The sequence below is a fragment of the Nipponia nippon genome, unplaced genomic scaffold (assembly GCF_047370975.1).
Source record: "Nipponia nippon isolate SJK-2023a ecotype South Korea unplaced genomic scaffold, ASM4737097v1 scaffold_23, whole genome shotgun sequence".
Lineage (NCBI taxonomy): Eukaryota > Metazoa > Chordata > Aves > Pelecaniformes > Threskiornithidae > Nipponia > Nipponia nippon.
The window spans coordinates 7429790-7448191 of NW_028262340.1; the positions used below are offsets into that span (position 1 = coordinate 7429790).

Consider the following 18402-nt stretch of genomic DNA (forward strand, 5'->3'; position numbering starts at 1 on the left):
CCTCCCGCCGCCACCGCCGCCACCGCCCACGCGCCGCGGGTGGTGTTTAGGACCCAGCGCGCCTGCGCGCGGCCGCCCCGTCGGCTGAGCCCCCGCGCATGCGCAGGGCGCGCGGCGGCGGCGGCGAGGGCTGCGGCGGTGGAGCCGCCGGGGCAGGGTCGTTTCCCGCTCTCAGGTACGCGCAGCCGCCGCCACAGGCGCCGCTCCGGGCCCTCCGCGCTCCCCGGGCAGGGCGGGACGCTTGGCCGCAGCCTTCTCCCCCTCCAGCCCCTCCAGCCCCGCCGGCTGCCGCCGGCCTCGGGCGTGGGAGGGCGGCGGGGCCCCCTCCGAGGGCCGGGGGTGCTGCCCGGCCGTTGACTTCGCCTCAGCTCCGGGGCCGGCGCCTCTCCCCGGCGGTTTCCCGGGTGGGTGTTGGTGGCCAGGCTCTGTCAGCTCTGCTGGGCCGTCCCTCGGGAAGGGGCCCTGGCCGTGGGGTTTCCAGGTAGCAGTTTTAACCTGCCCGGCACGATCCGCGTTGCTGCATGGCGGCCCTTGCCGTCTGGTGGGTTTCCTCTTGGAAAGAAACGTCCCTTTTTCTTCTGCAGTTCCTCAGAGCGCTGAAAAATGTCAGGTTTTCTTGAGAGCTTGAGGTGCTCGGAGTGCGTTGACTGGGGAGAGAAGCGAAACACCATCGCTTCTGTTGCTGCGGGCGTGCTGGTATGTACGGCTTCTCTTAGGCGGCTTTCGGCTTTCCAGATGCAGTCAGCTGTTGATGAGCTAAAAAGTATTATCTGCTGGGGAGTAAAAGAGGGAAAAAAGAACAGGGATACATTGTTCTTGTGTGCAGCAGCAGAGCTAACCACAAAATCTGTTCTGGGTGCTTGCACCCACGTGTTACTTACGTTTCGCAGCTTCTACCCATGTAGTAACTATTGGGAGTAGGTAAATCTCTGGCTTTGCATTTAGTCTTGTTCCTAAGTTGACAGCAAAACTAGTTATGCTATCAGCTGACTCTGGGTTGGAGACTGCAAGAACGATTTATATATGAACGTTACTTTTTCTAGAGCAATCTTACACATTGTTAAAAGGCTTCTGTCTGTATTTTAAGCTATTGTGCTCTTTCTGCTTTTTTAATAGTTTTTTACAGGTTGGTGGATAATCATAGATGCGGCTGTAAAATACCCTAAAGTGGAAGATTTCAACCATTCATACCACGCGTGTGGGGTTATAGCCACTATTGCATTCCTAATGTAAGTCTAATTTCTTAATCAGAGCTACAGACTCCTAGAAGTTATTTTGTGCAATTAATAAAAAAGAACGCCTAGTCTTTAAATGGAGAGGTAACTAAGAACAACAAATCACGTTGCTAGCTGAGTATCTCTAATATCTTTCTTATATTTGTTGATATTTATAGTAAGGAACCACTTAAAAAAATTGTGTAGTACAGGTCCAAGCATTATTAGTCTTTGGAGAAATGCTTTTTAAGCTTTAGCCTTGTCCCCCTTTTTAAAAAAAATACCAAAAAATGCAAGAAATGCAACGTCATCCTTTTTATATAGGTTTCTGAGAAGTTTCTCCTATTGTTTTGTAAACTTTTACTTCTTGCTTTCCCTACGTTTACCCAGTTTTCTCCTGTTTTGCTGGTACAGGATCAATGCGGTGTCTAACGGACAAGTGCGGGGTGACAGTTACAGCGAAGGCTGCCTAGGACAAACAGGTACGGTGGCGCAGGCTGTTGTACGGCGACAGATCTGTGAAGCCTTTACGTCTTGGAGGAGTTGTAAGAGCTGTAGCAGCGTGCACGTTGTGTATCTGTGCACAGCTCTGGCTTGTGACAGAAGGTGCTCTGAAACCAGAGCATGCTGAAAGTCAACAAGGGTCTGTCCTCAGACACGGGCCCTAAACGTCCCTACGCCTTTTTCAAGGTGCTCGGATCTGGCTCTTCATCGGTTTTATGATGGCTTTTGGATCTCTGATTGCTTCCATGTGGATCCTTTTTGGAGGCTACGTTGTTAAAGGTAAGATACAGTATGGCATGTGACCTGATCCATTTTTGAAAGCTTAAAGTATTTTAAATGACTACTAAATTTTAGAACTTATTTTTAGACAGTTTCTAGGCAGGACCAGTTTTAATATTTTGGTTCCCTACGCACCATTCTCTACTATCTGCTGTTATTGGGATGGATTTTATCTACTTCTATGTCACAAACTTCTAACTAGCCTCACTGGAAACACAGGTCTCGGTCAACTGGGAACTATACTGATATAATTAAACTGCTGCAGTTATATGGGAATAATTCCCTGGATGAACACTTATTCCCAGAATAAAAATCACTGATTTTGTGCAGATTGCTCCCAAAGCCTGTATGCTAAATTAGCAAAAGGGAAAAAAATAATTCAAATTGCCTATTTAAATTTCATACCTTAACGTGTACCACGGTAACTTTTTGTGAAGGCAAGTCTTGAGAGAGACATGAAAACTGCAGTGCACTAGTCTGTGTTTTTCCAAAGGAAGTTAGGTCACTGAGGTAAATGTGAAGAACTACGTGTACCCGGAGCTGAAGCGAGTTTCAGACGGGCCAGGGCACAGTGGTGGGTTTGTTTCATTTACATTCTCACCAGCTCTGCCCTTACTCAGTTCACAGGGGATTTTCAGGGAAACCCAGGTGCCCGAGTTGCATAGTAGCGTTACTAACGTGCGCTCCCGCGTGTATGTGGACGTTAGATTTGAATATATATGTCTATATACCTACACCCACACGCATCCCAAAGAGGCTGTGCAGTCCCACATGGTAATTGCAGTCTTCACGAGCATTGCATTTGAGGGGCACGTTTTTGGTTAGAGGACAGGAGAGGCTTCCTTTATTTGGAAAGCCAAGTGATTTTAGGGGGTCAAAAGCCATCGAATCAACTTTCCAGGGGGGCGAGGCTTATCCTTGTCTCCCGTGCCGCACAGCTGAGCAACAGAGGTTGGAGGGGACCACCTTGTTAGAGAAGGAAAGGTGTCTGTGCGCTGCGCGGCGCTGCCTTAATGCCCCGCGAGAACCTGGCTTCGGCAGGTTTGTTATGGAGTCGCAACAGCCCGAAGAGTTGGTTGTCATTTACCCCCACAGCTGCTCGGGAACCCCGCGCTGCGCCGGACCCCTCCGGCCAGCTCAGCCCGACCGCTGCGTCACGGCGCGTAGACTCCAGATGTTCGTGCTTAAAGGAAACGGCTTATCTTCGCTATCGCAGCGGAACTTAGTGTTTCTGACATGTCAGCGGTGGGATATTCTTGAAAACGACTTCCAAAGAATTTATGGAGTTTTTTTTTCTCTCGTTAGAAAAACCAGTAGTATACCCGGGAATAGCTGTGTTTTTCCAGAACGCGTTCATCTTTTTCGGGTAAGCCTGTCTTCCTTTGTTCATTTCTTAGCTGATTTGTTTATAATGATTAAAACTGAAACTTGCTGTAATCTGTTTTTTCTTGAGCCCCGTTTCGTAACTAGACACGGGTGAACAAGCTGCTGGCAAAGGCAGCAGACCTCTGGGATCTGTCTGCATAGGTTTCGTTGCAGGACCAGCAACTGGGTTTACAAATACTACAGCTTGCTCCCTGAAATCAAGTATTTAAAATGCTGGGTATTTGATTCGCTCTGTTACGTACTCACGTCCCTTCGTTCTGTTTTAAACAGAGGCCTGGTCTTCAAATTTGGTCGCACGGAAGATTTGTGGCAATGAAGGCGCCTGTGGAAGTACGTTGGCCATGCCGGCTTTTTAACTGCACGCTCCCAAAATTTTGTAAAACCATTTTGTAACGGGTGACCTTCGATTGTGTCTGAAGAGAAAACAAGGAAGACTTAAATCATAGCACTAAAAATTCTCGTTCTGTTCTGTTTCATTTTTTTACTCTTGTATGTTGATTTAAATGTTGTGATGTTTTGACAAACGTAACCTTGCCACAAGTAACAACGGAAGTCGCTTTGATGATAGGATGTTTGCTACAAGTAAATGGCGTAGTGGAAAACGGATGTATTTAACCAGCTGTTTCTATGATGTTCTTTACAATCCAAGACTTACTAAAAATGCTTTAAAACAACTTTTTAACATATATTTATTAAATATTTCCTATATCTGGACAATATAACCATTTCTTCAATTTCAAAACTTACTGGTGTTTGGCTTTTCTTGCATAATACAGAGCTATGCTGCTTTGGGACTTTTTCTTCCCCTTCCCTGAGTATTTAATTTATCCCGTGACGATAACGAGGAGGTCTCTGGTGAGTAACAACTTACCGTTGCTGCGGGTGACGCTGGAGAGGCGCGAGTACAGATTGCGTGGTGGCTCATCCCCGAAGCTGGCTGTCAGCTCTCTCCTAACCGCTGTAAAAGAAAGGAAGAGCACTCCTCGGAGCGGAGGTACCCTCCAGGCCAGCGCCCGTCGCTGCCAGGGAGAATTTTGATCCTGCAGCGTGTCAGCGTCGTTCCGGGCTGCGTCACCATGCGCTGGTGAACTCGGCAGATGACTGGAAATAAGAAAAACCGGCCCTTCCTCTGCGAGTCATTTCCCATGGCTTGAAACCCGTCTCGCGCTTCTTGAAGGGTAGTGATCCTCTTTGCTTAATCCCCGATGAAGGAACTGAGGTCAGCGAGCATCGAAGAACTCGCGCTTTGTCTTCAATGTCACAGTTTTCCTCATTACTTCATTTTTAAGCAAGTGTGCTCAATAAATAAGAACAATCACATTTTGACTTTTTTATTAGGTAAGCATTTTTGAAGGAGTTTTTCTATGCCACCTAGTTTGAAACAAAGGAGAAACACTGAGGATCACAATCCATTTAAAAACAAGGGTTCGCTTGCACAGAATCCTCTGCCCGTCAGCCCAAGCTCGCGCCCCAAAGCCCCCTGCTCGTCTCGGAGTAAAACAGCTCAACGTAAGACGCTTCAGAAATGGGGCCTTAGCACTGGTACCAGGCAGCACCAGGGACTATCCCCCCGTCTCTCCGGTCGTCCGAGCCTTTTGGGCGCGCAGACAGGCTGACCTGAGGTTTGCTGCCAACTTCAACAGGAGTAAATCCCGTGGATCTCGGGGGCAGCATCCACAAGCAGAACAATTTAACTTCTTGCCATCTGAACTTCCAAAGAGCTAGCCTGAGCCAAGCGATTATAGATTTTTCTTCAAGCAGTCAGATAACTCAGAGCTCAGTCTGGCAAGAGGCAGAGTTCGATCCAGCTCACTCATCAAATCCTTGCTTAACAAGACCTTCAACAGAATTAATTTAGCTTAAAAACAAGCACTTCGGCGCTTCGCTAGATAAGAATGAGTATGTACTCCTTGAGAAATTATACTTTAAAATAGACATTTTGGCTTTTAAACTTGGGAGCTAAAAATAGTTTAAAGTTTCCGAGCATTTTGATTGATAAGCCGTTACTGCAATGAATGCAGCCGACTTCTTTGTACGTGTCCTACAAAAGAACATTTCGGGTAAGACCAACAAAGCAGAGAAGCAGAACGCATTCTAATTTTGCATCTGTAGATTTACACTTGTATCTTTCAAGAATAACTGGAACAGTTTATTAGTAATGTTTTGTGTGTCCGTTGGGATGGCTTTTTTGAGCCTGAGAATCGACACTTAAGTGCTCTTCCAACCCATCGTGGCTGCTCATTTTCTCTAGTGGCAAACAGGAAAAGCTGATCGTGGTCAAGTGTCAGCTGGGTTCCTCCACTCAAAATCCGACAGCCAAACGGGGAGCCTGTGAAGACAAACGTTCTTGTATCAGAACGTTTTAGGCATCAGATCATCATACGAAAAAGGCGACGCAAAACCTTATTAGAAACTTATTTTCATCCGTTTCTTTTTTCTGTAATTCAGATACGGCGCCGCATTCAGCACCTACCGGTGCGCAAGGCCTGCGTTTGTGCGCAGGCCGAACAGCCGCTCCGCAGCCGCGGAGGCCAGGAGCCTTGGTCTGTTTTCACAAAAAGCACCTCACGTTCCGCTCACCGGCTTCTAAAAACCCCGCTCTTAGGTGCTGCTCGGGTCTCCTCAGGACCGCGTGTGCAGCCCGGAGGCCAGGGCTGCCGATCCCAGAGGATCTCCGAGCACCGATGGTTACGCGTTACAGCCGCCACGATCACTTCGGCTTCGGCCCTGTGCCCGCCCGCGGCTCTGACAACCCCAGCTGAAGGCTACAAGCATTTATAACGTCCAGGCTCTGATCGACTGTGGGAAACCGTTTCCATCAGGGCATCCAAAACGTACTGTGCGATGGAACTGTCCCCCCCCTTTTTTTTTTAATTCAAATACCTGGAATTCGTCAACAAGGTGCTATATGTACTCCCACACAGTGAATTTTGCCTTGAAACTTACCTCCCAGTAAAACTGGTCATCAAAGTACTTCGATACAGGGGTGGTCTTAAACAGTCTGAAGTTTAAGATTAGACCTATTTGCAAAAACACATAAATCCAACATAAACACATAGAGCAGGGCAAGGGGGAGATGGTGTGTCACTGAAGGGTTCTTACTAACGCGCATCCAAATGTAACACAGCTCCAAATGCAAATGCAGAGCTAAACGCTTCAGCAGAGCCCCTGACTCACGTTGACCTTATGTGCAAAGAGAGAAGCTTGCCAGGATCGAGGCTCGTGTTATTAAAAATTAATTACTCTAGGTAAAGCCCCATTAAACAGCCTGCCAGATTCTAAAAACACATCAAAAATTATTAACTTCTGGCATGAAAAATGCCCGTGTATTTAAAGCAATCGAGCTGATCAGCACTGGGATTTCAGATGGAAACATCTAGATTTTTAAACAATTGGTTAAACACTGAATGTTTGATTATTTTAGTTGAATGTTTTTTAAAAATCTGCTTGATTAGCTCAACTTCTTAATTACACTTCAGGTAACGCGAAGGTTTCGGATCAATTAAAGCACAAAAAAATCCCGCTAGAGTACATTTCACAGCAATTTCATCTGCCGTTTCTCTTTTACTCAAGACAGAACTAACAGCCATAGAAGAACTGCGGCTGCCATAAACCAGACAGAACGTCACATGAGGAGCACGAGCCCTGACGGTCCCAGGGCAGCGATCAAAGGCCCAGCGCTCGGCTGACGCAAGCCAGCTACTGACGTTACTGAAACGTCGCAGAGTTACACCGACTGGCCTAAAAAGTGAGAAGCTCCAGAGAGCATTTTTCTGTCACTGAGACAATACCCAAATGTAAAAGTATTTTCATCCTCACACATCTCCTGTCTGAAATGTGAAGGCAGCTGTTCAGCATCTGTTCAAATAAACTTCACCAACGCAAGAATGGTGCTACTAGGTTACTGATGTTGAATACATCTCTTCTTCAAAAGACGGGCTTTGAAGAGCCCCTGGCGTTCGTGTTTCCCACGGCTGCTTCTGCAAAGAATTTACCCGCAGAAACACAGGGCAACTGAGGAAGGTATTACTGGAACGTGTTTTTCAATACTGACCTGTGATAAAACCTGTTACCAAGGCAACACTGATGGTCTGGCAGTAGGCACCAACGTGAAGCAAGACCAAATAATCCACCCTGAAAAGCAAAACAAGTGTTTCACCTCTTAGAGTTGCTGAATTTAGCATTAAGACCGAATGAATCTGTGTCTACCTGGCATTTTACATCAAAACCTCTCGTAAAAAATCTGTTATTCTTGAATCTCTCTGCAGTTGCAGTTAGATGCTTTAAGAGGTCTTATCAGAAGCCTAATACAGACTTCAGAGGACATATTTTGCCCTTAGAAGCCATCGTTGTGGTACTAAAACATCTTAAATTTGTTTGTTTCAATAAGAATATGACGGGAAGGGTAAGGCCCTTACGCTGCACTGTGATTCATTCCCGCCTAAGTTGAGAAAATCAGAGAACTTCTTGTATGACACGACATGAGCTTGATTTGCAAACACGAGATGCCAGTGCCAGATGAAAACACCCGATGGAGAATATCCTTAACCCAGCCCTTCAGCTTTTGCAGGGTATCTCCCCAAGTACAGTTTCCAGTTCAGTGCCCAGACTGGCTTTAGTCCAGACGGGCATTCTTGCCCCTGACTCAGAGCTAAAGCCTCATTCGAAGAGAAATGCTGATTTCTGCCCTCCCGTATTAGCATACAGAGCTCCCCAAAACACATCACAAAAGCCAAAATGAGTCTTGGAAGGATGCACATCCCCAGCCCTCATCGCCTGTGTCTGCTCTATTTCATATCAAATAAAAAGGGAGACAGAAAGCAGGACCAAAAGGTAATACTGAAGTTTTGATCCAAAGTCTGCCCAACTCTGAAAGTCTTTTTTACCGACTTCAGAGATTATCTTAGGTTATCTGGTATAAAACGATTTATCTGAGATGACATTCAGGCTTTCTGTATGTATGAGAACTCTTCTCAAGGCATACTACAATAATGATTAGCTAAGCTTATTACTTAATAGCAAGAATTTATGTACCTTGGTAAATCAGTCCAGTTTCTTATTACTAAGAGAACGACCTGGGCAAGAGCTCCGAGCACAGCAGGCAAGCCAAAAGTGAAATGAACTCCAGAGGTATCATGAATCTTGAGAACAGGATTGAAGCACCTCTGGGAGGAAGAAAAGGTTTAAGTGATACACCGAAACACAAGCTGACAACAGCACATTGTCTGTCGCAGACCTAGAAAATGAGCTTTGGCCTTGCGAGCTGCAATCCTGCGCTCTGCTCAAGACTTCAGGTTTCCTAGCTTTAATCCCTTTGAAAGAGAGGTTTCCCTTGAGCTATCCTACATTGGAAAAGAAGTTTATACAGCTTACACAAAAACCAATTTCAGGTTTTGAGTACTACCTGTAGACAGTAAGATCCTAATATGGTTGTCACACTGGCAAGCAGACCCAAAATCATGGCAATCCAAGGGTACTCGATACAGTGTGCTGCACTACCAACCGTGACCCCAGCAGCTAGCACTGCACTGCGGATATGAGTCTGTAAAATAAAACAAAAACATGGAGTGAGAATTCAGTCACCACTGATAGCAGCCCAATATTATAGATTGCTATTCTCATGCAAGTGCGATCTCTATAGGGTGAATTTGGGCCTCTGTATACCGTAAATTACAATCTGAGAACACAATTTCTAAGTTACAGCTTCAGTGTTCTGCTTGGGAGGCTAATGATGACTGGCAGGCTGAAAACCTGGACTTGTTTTTACTTAATAGCTGTTAGACTTTCAGTGTATTACTGAGAGTACCAGAAAAATACCTTCTCCATGCAGTGATTTTCTCTCGTGTCTTACCATTCTGAATCTTCCATCCTTTGTGGTCAGAACAGACAACATGAAGGCAGTTACAGCACTCACTGCAAGGGCAAAGTAGGTGTTGTAGATTGCTTTGTTCTTGTTCATAGCTAGTATGGAATTGAAGCTTGGCCAGAATACCCAGAGAAAGAGAGTACCTTGGAGACAAAGACAAGCAACTATCATTACCTGCTCTAAAACACAGTGAATCCATCACCAGCTGTCTCTGGAGAGCTCCAGCCCACGTTTTGCATTCCCTGTAATTCCCACACCGTACACAAAGGATAACGCTTCACAGTGCAGACAGCCCCGAGTCACCTGCTACACCAACACCTTCCCAGAAACGTACCGCCGCCACGGCAAACGCAGCCACAGCACAGCCCCGCCGGCACCTGGCCGGTCCTTCGCAGCGTTGAAGGTAGGATGCCCTTTTCAAGAACAGCTTTAACATCAGCTTTGTCCTAGCTATCGTCCCCTTAAACGCAGGTTCAGATACAAGTGGGAACAATGCCACTCTTGATTTCCAAACAATCAGCGTCCTGCCTGTTCTGCACAGGCACCAGGGGCTTGCTCCTTGGCCAAAATTTCTGCTCCTTTTCATGGAGCTGTGGAATAACTGTTCAAAACCAGCTGCAAGAGAGAACGAAAGCAAGCCAAGGAAGAAGAGAAACCAGCTCACATGGTACAAATTGCTATAAAGAAAAACAAAGTGCACTTTGGAAGTATGTATGACTGGTACTGGTTCTCTTGCCTCCTGGCAGGGTTTGAAGAGAAAAAGAGAATAAACTGGATCATAAGAACAGAATCCTCTCTACCTCTACTAGGACTGCTCCAGAGGATGGCTAAGACCCATAGCTTGAGCTGAGGTGATCATGCTTCACCAGCTCACCTACACACAGCTTAACTTCCTTGTTATTTGTGAGAGCGCTACCTACCGAACGGCTACTCCCTTGTATGTGGGTCCAAAAGAACAATTCACTTTCCTCCTGTAAGATCACTGTACAGCGTCACACTTTCATGACCACATAGGCTTCGCTAACAATAGGAATGAAAACAGGTTCTTCTGCTTCTATGGCCCGGGCCCTAATTGTCAGCATTTAGGAATCCCAGCCTCTATAAAACAACTTCACTGCTTGGCAGGACACATCTTTTCCTACGTGCATGCGATACACATGCATAGATGGAGTTCCAACCAGCAGAGGGAAGCAGGTGGCCTCACGCCAAGTCAAGCTGCACCACGCATTGCAAGCTGTGCCTAAGTGCACAGATGACAACACAACCAGGCAACAGTTGATTTTGCTTTGCCCAGTCACTATTTTTTGCCGTCCAGTCAACTCCCATAGCTAACGTTCTGCTCTCCACGCCACAGAGCTACCAGACCCTTGTGCAACTTACCCGACAGTAAAATGTGAAGTGCTCTCGTTCAAGTCAATCGAGAAGTGACACAAGCATTGTCACTATAAAGCATAATGGCTAAATCCAGCTTCTAGCAACCCTGGCAGCTACTGCTTTTGTACAAGCTTATCTTGGCTCCTTGAAATCCAGTTTCCATTGCTAATTTTCACCCTTTCAGTGCACCAGGGAGGTGATAACCATGCCTCTCAGACAGGATATTTGGCCCATTAACCTTGATTTGATCTGAAAAACTGACAGGCTTCCCAGCAAAGTGGTATTATCTGGCCAGGTCACGTTCCTAGCTAACGTTTTCTGCGTGTGGAGTGCTATTTCTATCAAGGATATCCTTTGAGAAACGGGCTTCTTCGCAAGTTCAGTGCTTGCAGTCTATCCAGTCAGTCTGGACGCATTTCTTCTGTTTTTTTTGTTTTTAGCAGTAATTTCAATTTGTAGGTAACTCTACAGCCCTAATCTTGGCATTGCAAACCTCCCTGCCAGACACTGGATGCAGATTGTTTTCAGTCAGCGCTCTGAGTTCACTCCTAAAAAACATTTGTGAGGCTCACTACAGCATATTCACTACAGCAACTAATGTGCTAAGTAAAAAGCATTTGTGATTTTATCCCAAACTCAAACACAGTATTTTTGGAGAGTCACAGCCCTCAGAAGCAGGATACAAAAAGGAACTATGAGGAATTTGCCTGCTTAGTTGCTCCTTTCTACCCACATTACCTCAGGAAATATTCAAGACATGGCAATATAATTACTTCAGATAGCAAGCACTTGGTTGTAGCAAGCTGCACTAAAATTGTAATGAAGGTGTATCAGTGTCTTGATGAGTTAGATAAAAATACTCATCTTCTCGAATTCTCCAGCAAAGCAAGAACTCCAGGGACTCAAAAGAGCAGCATTTAAATTTCTCGTTCCCTAAACTGGGCTAAGGCCGACCAAGAATTAGACTCTGTAGGCCTTCACAGAAAGATCTTAGTTCGGCTGGTGGCAGTTGCACAACATAAGTCACGATAATAAAGAAACCAAATTGCTTCTTTCAGAAAAAGAATGGAACTCCCATACATTCAGCCTGTCATCACTCGGAGCCTTTCTGGCGTGCCTGTCTGTATCATACTCCCCACCCTTCATCAGGCTTTTATCTTTTCATTTACATTACTAGGTGGGGACTGGCTTTTAATATCTCTGTACAGCACCCTGCAAAACAAAACTGAGCCTTGGCCCCAGCTGGGAACTGTAAGCACTACTGAAATACAAGTAAACACCTGAACTTTGGTGCACAGGTCCCTTACCGGTACGCCTATACAAGCCCAAAGGGGACAACTTAGCGGGGCGAGGGAACAGTTAACCAGGCATAGCCTTTATGCTGAGACTGACAAAAGCAAACGAAACCACAGCCGTCACAGGAGTGGCTTATATGCCTGGTAGGAAACATGCTGAGCCTCGCCAACTCTTTGTCGGAAACCAGGAACCACAGCAGCAGCGGTTTTCTATGCTTGGCTGCATCCCTTTGGATGCAAAAGCTTCAGTGTGCTGTGGCCAGCTCCCAGAAACATTCCTTATGTCCTCACTGCAATCCCTTCTTCCAACCGAGACGTTAAAGCAAATGCCTTACCCAACACTGACAATAAATCTGACTTCGGGGTACTCGCGTTCTTCTCGGACCTTGGTGATGGCTCAGAGAAACGTGAGGAGACTGCCAGACCAAAGTAGGCTCCAAACAGGTGAACGTGCATCATGCTGATACTGTCTGAAACCTACATCAATAGAATAATCAAATTTGTGGTTTATTTCAGGCCACAGGAAGCCTTTGATGCAGTTCCTGATATAGTTGCTCATGTAACCTCCCTATAAGCAATTTATTTTCACAGTCCCTCAGTTTATGCATGAGTTATTTACACGAGATTAACTTATCCGAGTTCAATGCAGCTCATAAACACACAATTCATATACAGAGAGTTTGGGGTATATTTACATTGTACGTCAAATGCAGATCTGACTCTGCTGTCCAGACTGGGCTGGTATACCATTGACACTGGAGATCTTCCAGGCTGAACTGACACAGGGAGCGGGTGAAGTTTAAGGGCTATTAGTGCCTTAGCACAGGTCAAGGCTTTCATTCACGTGTTGGGGACGGTCAGGGCATGGGCAAGGCACTACATCCCAGTCCATCAGATCAGCTCACCCTTCAAGGCCAAGCATAAAGATATAGCCAATTACATAGATATAGAGCGTGCGGGGCTGGAGTTTGACATCCCTAAGTATAGTCCCAAAGTCAGACTTCATCTCTTGATGAAAACATAGCCACAAACTAACTGGGATGAGATAACACGCACTGGCAGCAGGGCACTAACAAACCACCAAAAGGCAACGTTCCAAAGTCCCAGTGAAATTTTCCCCCATGTGCCTGGAAATCATACTACAGACCTGCAGGAATGTGTTGTTGATCCATTTGCTCACATGGAAAACTATTATCTCCACAACTGTCATCAGAATTAATTGCACAGGATTAGCCTTCCCAAGAACAGCTCCAGTAGAGATGACCACAGCAGTCACACTCACAGCAGCCCTTGTTATTCTGCAACAAAAGAAAGCAAAAAATAATTCTGTACCAGGACCACACCAGGGCCAATAAAGAAAGAATGACAGACAGTAAAATGTACTTAAAAACCCAAAGCCGTGTAAAATGTCTGCAAATATGACTGTGCTAATTCACAAACAGTCCATGTAACAAGGCATTATCCTCCACAAAGAGCAATCAGCAGTTCTAGATTATTCCAACTCCAACACGAACTAATTACCTTTCCGGAACACCTTCATCTTCCTTTTGAAGAAGTAAAATTAATAAATCTTCTATCAGCACAGAGCATTGGACACCAAGTACAACGATCAGGAGGTTGAATCCAGTGCTGCTAAACCCATATCTTCTCAGAAACGTCAGGAAAAAGCCGAATCCAAAAACCACCATGTGGCTGACATCTTGAAAAGCTGCATGGCAGAAAAGACCAAGAGAGCAGTGAAGTTATTAATGTAGACTGGATTTCTGGTTAAAAAATAAATAAAAGATCACAATTAACTAAGAAGACTTCAGATAAAAATTCAGGTGCCATTATTATTTAGTACTTGTAAAGAATTCCACAGCTTTCTTTCCAATCCATAAGTAATCAGAAAAACAATACCCTTAACCCTGAACTTAATTTTACAAAGTGATCAGAAGGCATGCCATAGGATGGGGGTTGAGGGGTCAAAAAGCACAGAAATGAAGTACGTTTAGCCATGACATTTGGACGTTCATTTTTTCCCCGAGGTGAATTTAAAGAGATTAAGTTGGGACTTTTCAGGGAGAGTTACTGCGAATTAGCGCTGACTCATTCCTTGAGGGCACTAGGGAAGAAATGAGTTACAAAGAGAAACCTGTATGATGTCCTCATCTGGGCAGTAGGAACAGAAATAGCAGCAGAAAGCTTAATATGGAAACCAGCACCATTGCGTAAAAGGTAGAGGCTGTCCAAGACATAAGCTCTTGGATCTGTAGGCTTGGCAGCGTCCCCCGGGACATGCTAACATATAATTCTCCTATGGTTGTGCCGGCCTGTACCTACAGCAGAATATCAAACTGCTAGTAAGTAGATCTCATTTTTGAGCTCTAAAACAGGGAGGGTAACACAAGGATGTCACGAGGATTAATCAGCTCATATTTGCACAACACTCTACATACGTTACACACTATGGCCGTAGCATAATCTGCTAATACATTCCTTTGATCAATGCACAAAACACATCTCCAGAATATATTTAAACCCTTAATTCCGCTGTATTAACATCATTTATTTATATCAAGCATTCAAATGGAAAATACCACCATCCTGAATTCTTACTTTGTAGCATAACAACGCCTTCGCGTGCCAAGACCTCACAGAGGCAGGCACTTAACACAGAGCAGTGCCTGCTCTCCGAAGTTTGTTACGTTCATAGGAGTCAAGATTACCACAAAGAGGCAGCAGAAAACAGACCAGCAGTTCAATTTAGCATCACTTACGTCTTCGTTCACTGTCATTGCTGTGATATAAATAAATACACACCACATGTGGCAAGGTAGGGTACTTAAAGGGCAGTAAAAGCATTCTACTTCTCACTAACAAATACACAAACCTGCTGAATCCCATCTCTATTGCACTGCAAAATAAAAGCAGGCATTAACCCTTCCTTTCACAGCGAGGCCGCCAATCTTACCTGGGTTGAAGTCTGATATGAATGCAAGATCATCTGAGTGCAAAAAGTAAAAGGGAACGATGAAAACAGCTTCCAGAAAAAGGATTAGCCACGGCACACTGTTTCGGAAGTTGCGGTAATTAGAAGACATTGTGCGCTAGACTACATTCAGCACAAACACATTAATATTTTTTTCTATAAAAATGTTCCAGTAACCTCAAACCAACAGAAAAGGAGGTGTGGGGGGGCAGGAATAAAAACTCAGAGAGATAAAAAACCCAAGAGGCGTCAGCAAGGAACAGTTCCTTATCTGTGGCATGTCAGGAGCCCAAACTTACCACAACCGACATGAACTGAACTCAAAAAGTACTCATGAACACAGACATACCAGGCTGTCAATACTGTAACGCTCCAGGATACCACCATACAGTACTCCAGCTCCTGTTGAGCCTTACATATCAGCTAAATGGCAAGTAAAGAGGAACAGGGACTCACAAGAGCAGGATGGTGAGGTTTATGCAAAACCATTATTGATTTACATTGCTCATATCCCTCCTAGAGCCAAGTCCCTTCATATAAAGGTCGGGGAACGTCCCGCCGAGATTCTCAATGGGATTCTCGGCTTGGTTAGGCGATAGCTCTACACCCATGTCCCACGGCAAACCTTCTCATACATGATGAATCCCACCCAACGCCAGAGAATCAAGAATCTCTGGACACGTAAAGGAGATGTAGCATGTCCTACGCTACTTGTAAGATTGGTCTATTGTTTATAGCATGGCTATGGAAACAGCTACAGTGAACACTCTGCAAGGCTTTGGTAATCCCCAGGCCGGGAAGCTGCAGGCAGGCAGCACCACTCAGAGTGCTGCAGGCTTTTAATTGAGAACCAAACCACAGACCTACACCCTCCTCATCTTTAATTCAGACCTAGCCTTCATCCAGAAGCGTATCAAATTCCGTTACCGCATTGTGGCTACAAGGTACCCATTGCCTTATGGGTTCTGAGCCTTTTGGTAAGGCACAGGCTTTTTTTATTTGGTATTGGTGGTGGTTTTTTAAACCAGGAGCCACTAGAGTGAGCATTTTGGGCACACGAGCAGGGCTCTACAGTGGAAGCTATGTCCAGTATATCCCCATGCACAGACATCATAATTTGTTAGATAAGATTATCTGGTTGTTGAGGACAATTTACGAATCCATAATATGAACATTACTATCTTCTCAGTATTCACTGTGCTTTTGGCAAACACTTCTATTTTGAGGTTGTCCAGGAGATTAACGTACTGTAATTATGCCTCAGACTTGCTACTTTGAGGCCATTTCAAATCCAGCGCTGTGCTTGCATGCTGGGTTTGAGATAGTAACAATGCATACACATGGATAGAAAGCCACCTACTGGTGACAGAAGTATCTATCAGACAAACACATATGCAGAAAAATTCCAGTTCGCTTACGTTTTAGGACATTCCTCCTGCAAACCCAGGCTATATGGCACAATAGTGGTTTCCAAGCCATCTGTGAAAGGTTGGCACTTGCGGGGATAACTTGCACCCTCCTCACATACAGCACCAAATTGCTTTACCAGCTTTTACCTAGGCCTAATAAAACCGTAAGTTAAGTATCCTTACCCCCATTTCAGAAACTCCTAAACAACAAAGGACCTTCCCAGATGTGCAGAGCGCTGCCCTGACCTGAGAAAAATCCCGATGCAGACAGACCTACATTCAGCGCCTTTTCACGGGAATTCCGTGGGTCAGAACGCCTGGTAAACTTTCTCTAGATGAGAAAAAGGAAACACCTGAAACTGCAGCTTAGAAATTGATTTAGCTAACTGATGCAGTGTCTTTGTGTGGTTTATAAACGCAATATATCTGATTAGCTTTCATCTGTTTCCTGCAAGACAAACCCTTAGGACTCACACGCGGGATAAGAACGACCCAGAACTCCTTCCACCATTTTGCCCCAGTCAAATGAACACAATCAGTTCCTTTGACATTTGTTACCAAATCCCGTCAGCATTAACACTCGGGGAAAATACACCAAGGGCTAGGAATTCACATGTGTTTTTCCCTCAGGATGACAAGCCACACTGCAAATGCTGATGCTCGGACTTCCAGCTTAAACTCCCTCCCAAACAGAAAGACCTAAGCGCAGTGATCTCAGACAGGGCGAAACACAAAGTAACTTTCAAATCTGAGCTCTGCGACCAGCAAAACGTCCCCATCGGCTCAGCCAAGGGGACCAGAGGCCTCACGCACGTTCCTCCGTGCAGTTTTAACGCCGTTATCGGGACCCGCACGCCTCAGGCTCGGCCCGGCACCACGTGCCCCGTGCTCAGGGAGGCCTGTTATCCCCGCAGAGGCCCGGCACGCCCGTGGCACCCAGCCCAGCTCCGGGCGAGGCCGGAGACCACAAGGCAGCAGGGAGAGGCGCGGGGCGACCAGGGCACCACCACCCTCCAGTCAGCCAAAGGGCGGGCGGAGGGGCCGGGAGGGGCCAGGCCGCGTTGGCGGCTTCCCTCAGGCTCGGGGGCCGCCATTGGTTTCCTCACGGTTTCCACAGTCCAAAGGGGGCCACAGGCCTTGGGGCGGGGGCTCTGCCGAGCGGCCCCCGGGGCGGGGAGGCCCAAGGCCGGGCCCTGGAGGCCCAAAGGCCGGGCCCTGGGCCCCGAACCGGCGGCGGCGGCGCGGGGAGGGGGCGGTGCCCGGCCGTGACTAGGCAGCCCCGGGCGGTGGCCGCGGGACCGCCCCGCCCCTCGCCTCCCATTGGCTGAACACCCGCCCCTCCCAACAGGCCTCCCTTAGGGACTAGCCTCCCATTGGCCGAAGGCTAGCCTCCCTCCTGGCCTCTGATTGGCCCATCTCCAGCCACCCTCCGTCTTCGGGCGGATCGGGGGAAGAGAGGCCGCGTCGCTCCGCCCCGCCCCGGCTTCCTGCCTCGCGATTGGACCAATCGCTTGTCACTCTGCTCTATGCGTCCTTTATTGGCTGGAGGAGTCCGTCAGTCACTCTGAGGGTATTTTTTCCTCCGGTAAGCCGTCAGGACAGGGCCGCGCTGTGGGGGAAGCACAGGGCGCAGCGAGCTGCCTCCTCTTACCGTTGCACCCCGAGACTTAGCTTTCCCTTTCCCTGCAGCCTATTTGCCAGCGAGGTTGTCAATCAAGTGTGAGGGGTGGTACTTCAGCCCTACGGTGACAGAGGAAATTGAGCCCACCTTCTTCCGTTTCCGAATGGATAGCTGAGCTGTCCTTTTATTTTTATTTGTCTCTTCCATTGGGCAGCCTTGCTGTCGATCGCAACACGGGGCGGGAACCAGCCCAGAAGGACAGTAGGCGGGAGAACAGCAAAACCTACTCAGGGATTGGCCCACAAGCCATCAATTCACGAATCCTTCTCTTTGACGGGCTCTTGTGGCCGTCAATCAAGGGCGTGGGCGGGCCACCCGCTGTCGTGGGGCGGGACTAACTTTCTGATGCCGCGATGGGCCGCCTCGGCCGTCCGTCTGCCTTCCCCCGCTGCCGATTGGTCGAGCACGCCGTCATTCCGGCTG

General features: G+C 46.8%; 2 protein-coding genes across 7 annotated transcripts; one reads left to right on the top strand and one right to left on the bottom strand.

Moving 5' to 3' along the window:
• Positions 1 to 47: 47 nt before the first annotated feature.
• Positions 48 to 4701, top strand: TMEM50A (transmembrane protein 50A). Of its 5 annotated transcripts, XM_087761269.1 has the most exons (8): positions 48 to 175; positions 585 to 696; positions 1117 to 1229; positions 1629 to 1696; positions 1905 to 1997; positions 3303 to 3363; positions 3654 to 3713; positions 4160 to 4701. In XM_087761269.1, exons 2-7 carry the CDS (start codon positions 604 to 606, stop codon positions 3697 to 3699), a joined length of 474 nt encoding a protein of 157 aa, XP_087617395.1. In that variant the 5' UTR covers positions 48 to 175; positions 585 to 603; the 3' UTR covers positions 3700 to 3713; positions 4160 to 4701. The 5 variants fall into 5 exon arrangements, with proteins under 5 accessions (XP_087617395.1, XP_087617394.1, XP_087617391.1 ...); XM_087761268.1 differs by lacking the exon at positions 4160 to 4701 and having other exon boundaries at positions 3654 to 4125; XM_087761265.1 differs by lacking the exons at positions 3303 to 3363; positions 3654 to 3713; positions 4160 to 4701 and adding an exon at positions 3093 to 3286.
• RHCE (Rh blood group CcEe antigens) lies at positions 4699 to 16448 on the bottom strand. Of its 2 annotated transcripts, XM_087761261.1 has the most exons (11): positions 16308 to 16448; positions 14872 to 14969; positions 13440 to 13626; positions 13066 to 13216; positions 12254 to 12395; positions 9235 to 9392; positions 8788 to 8925; positions 8418 to 8548; positions 7438 to 7517; positions 6330 to 6403; positions 4699 to 5712 (listed from the first exon to the last, which is right to left on the bottom strand). In XM_087761261.1, exons 3-11 carry the CDS (start codon positions 13604 to 13606, stop codon positions 5686 to 5688), a joined length of 1068 nt encoding a protein of 355 aa, XP_087617387.1. In that variant the 5' UTR covers positions 13607 to 13626; positions 14872 to 14969; positions 16308 to 16448; the 3' UTR covers positions 4699 to 5685. The 2 variants fall into 2 exon arrangements, with proteins under 2 accessions (XP_087617387.1, XP_009469060.1); XM_009470785.2 differs by lacking the exon at positions 16308 to 16448 and having other exon boundaries at positions 14872 to 15245.
• Positions 16449 to 18402: the final 1954 nt, after the last annotated feature.

Excerpts from the sequence above, each read along its gene's own strand:
- TMEM50A (XM_087761265.1), top strand. The coding sequence starts at position 604 with ATGTCAGGTTTTCTTGAGAGCTTGAGGTGCTCGGAGTGCGTTGACTGG. Across the intron at positions 697-1,116 it reads CTGTTGCTGCGGGCGTGCTG|TTTTTTACAGGTTGGTGGAT; the intron begins GTATGTACGGCT and ends CTTTTTTAATAG. Across the intron at positions 1,230-1,628 it reads GCCACTATTGCATTCCTAAT|GATCAATGCGGTGTCTAACG; the intron begins GTAAGTCTAATT and ends TTGCTGGTACAG.
- RHCE (XM_009470785.2), bottom strand. The coding sequence starts at position 15,001 with ATGTCTTCTAATTACCGCAACTTCCGAAACAGTGTGCCGTGGCTAATC. Across the intron at positions 8,926-9,234 it reads AGGATGGAAGATTCAGAATG|ACTCATATCCGCAGTGCAGT; the intron begins GTAAGACACGAG and ends TTTATTTTACAG. Across the intron at positions 5,713-6,329 it reads ATGACCAGTTTTACTGGGAG|GCTCCCCGTTTGGCTGTCGG; the intron begins GTAAGTTTCAAG and ends TTGTCTTCACAG.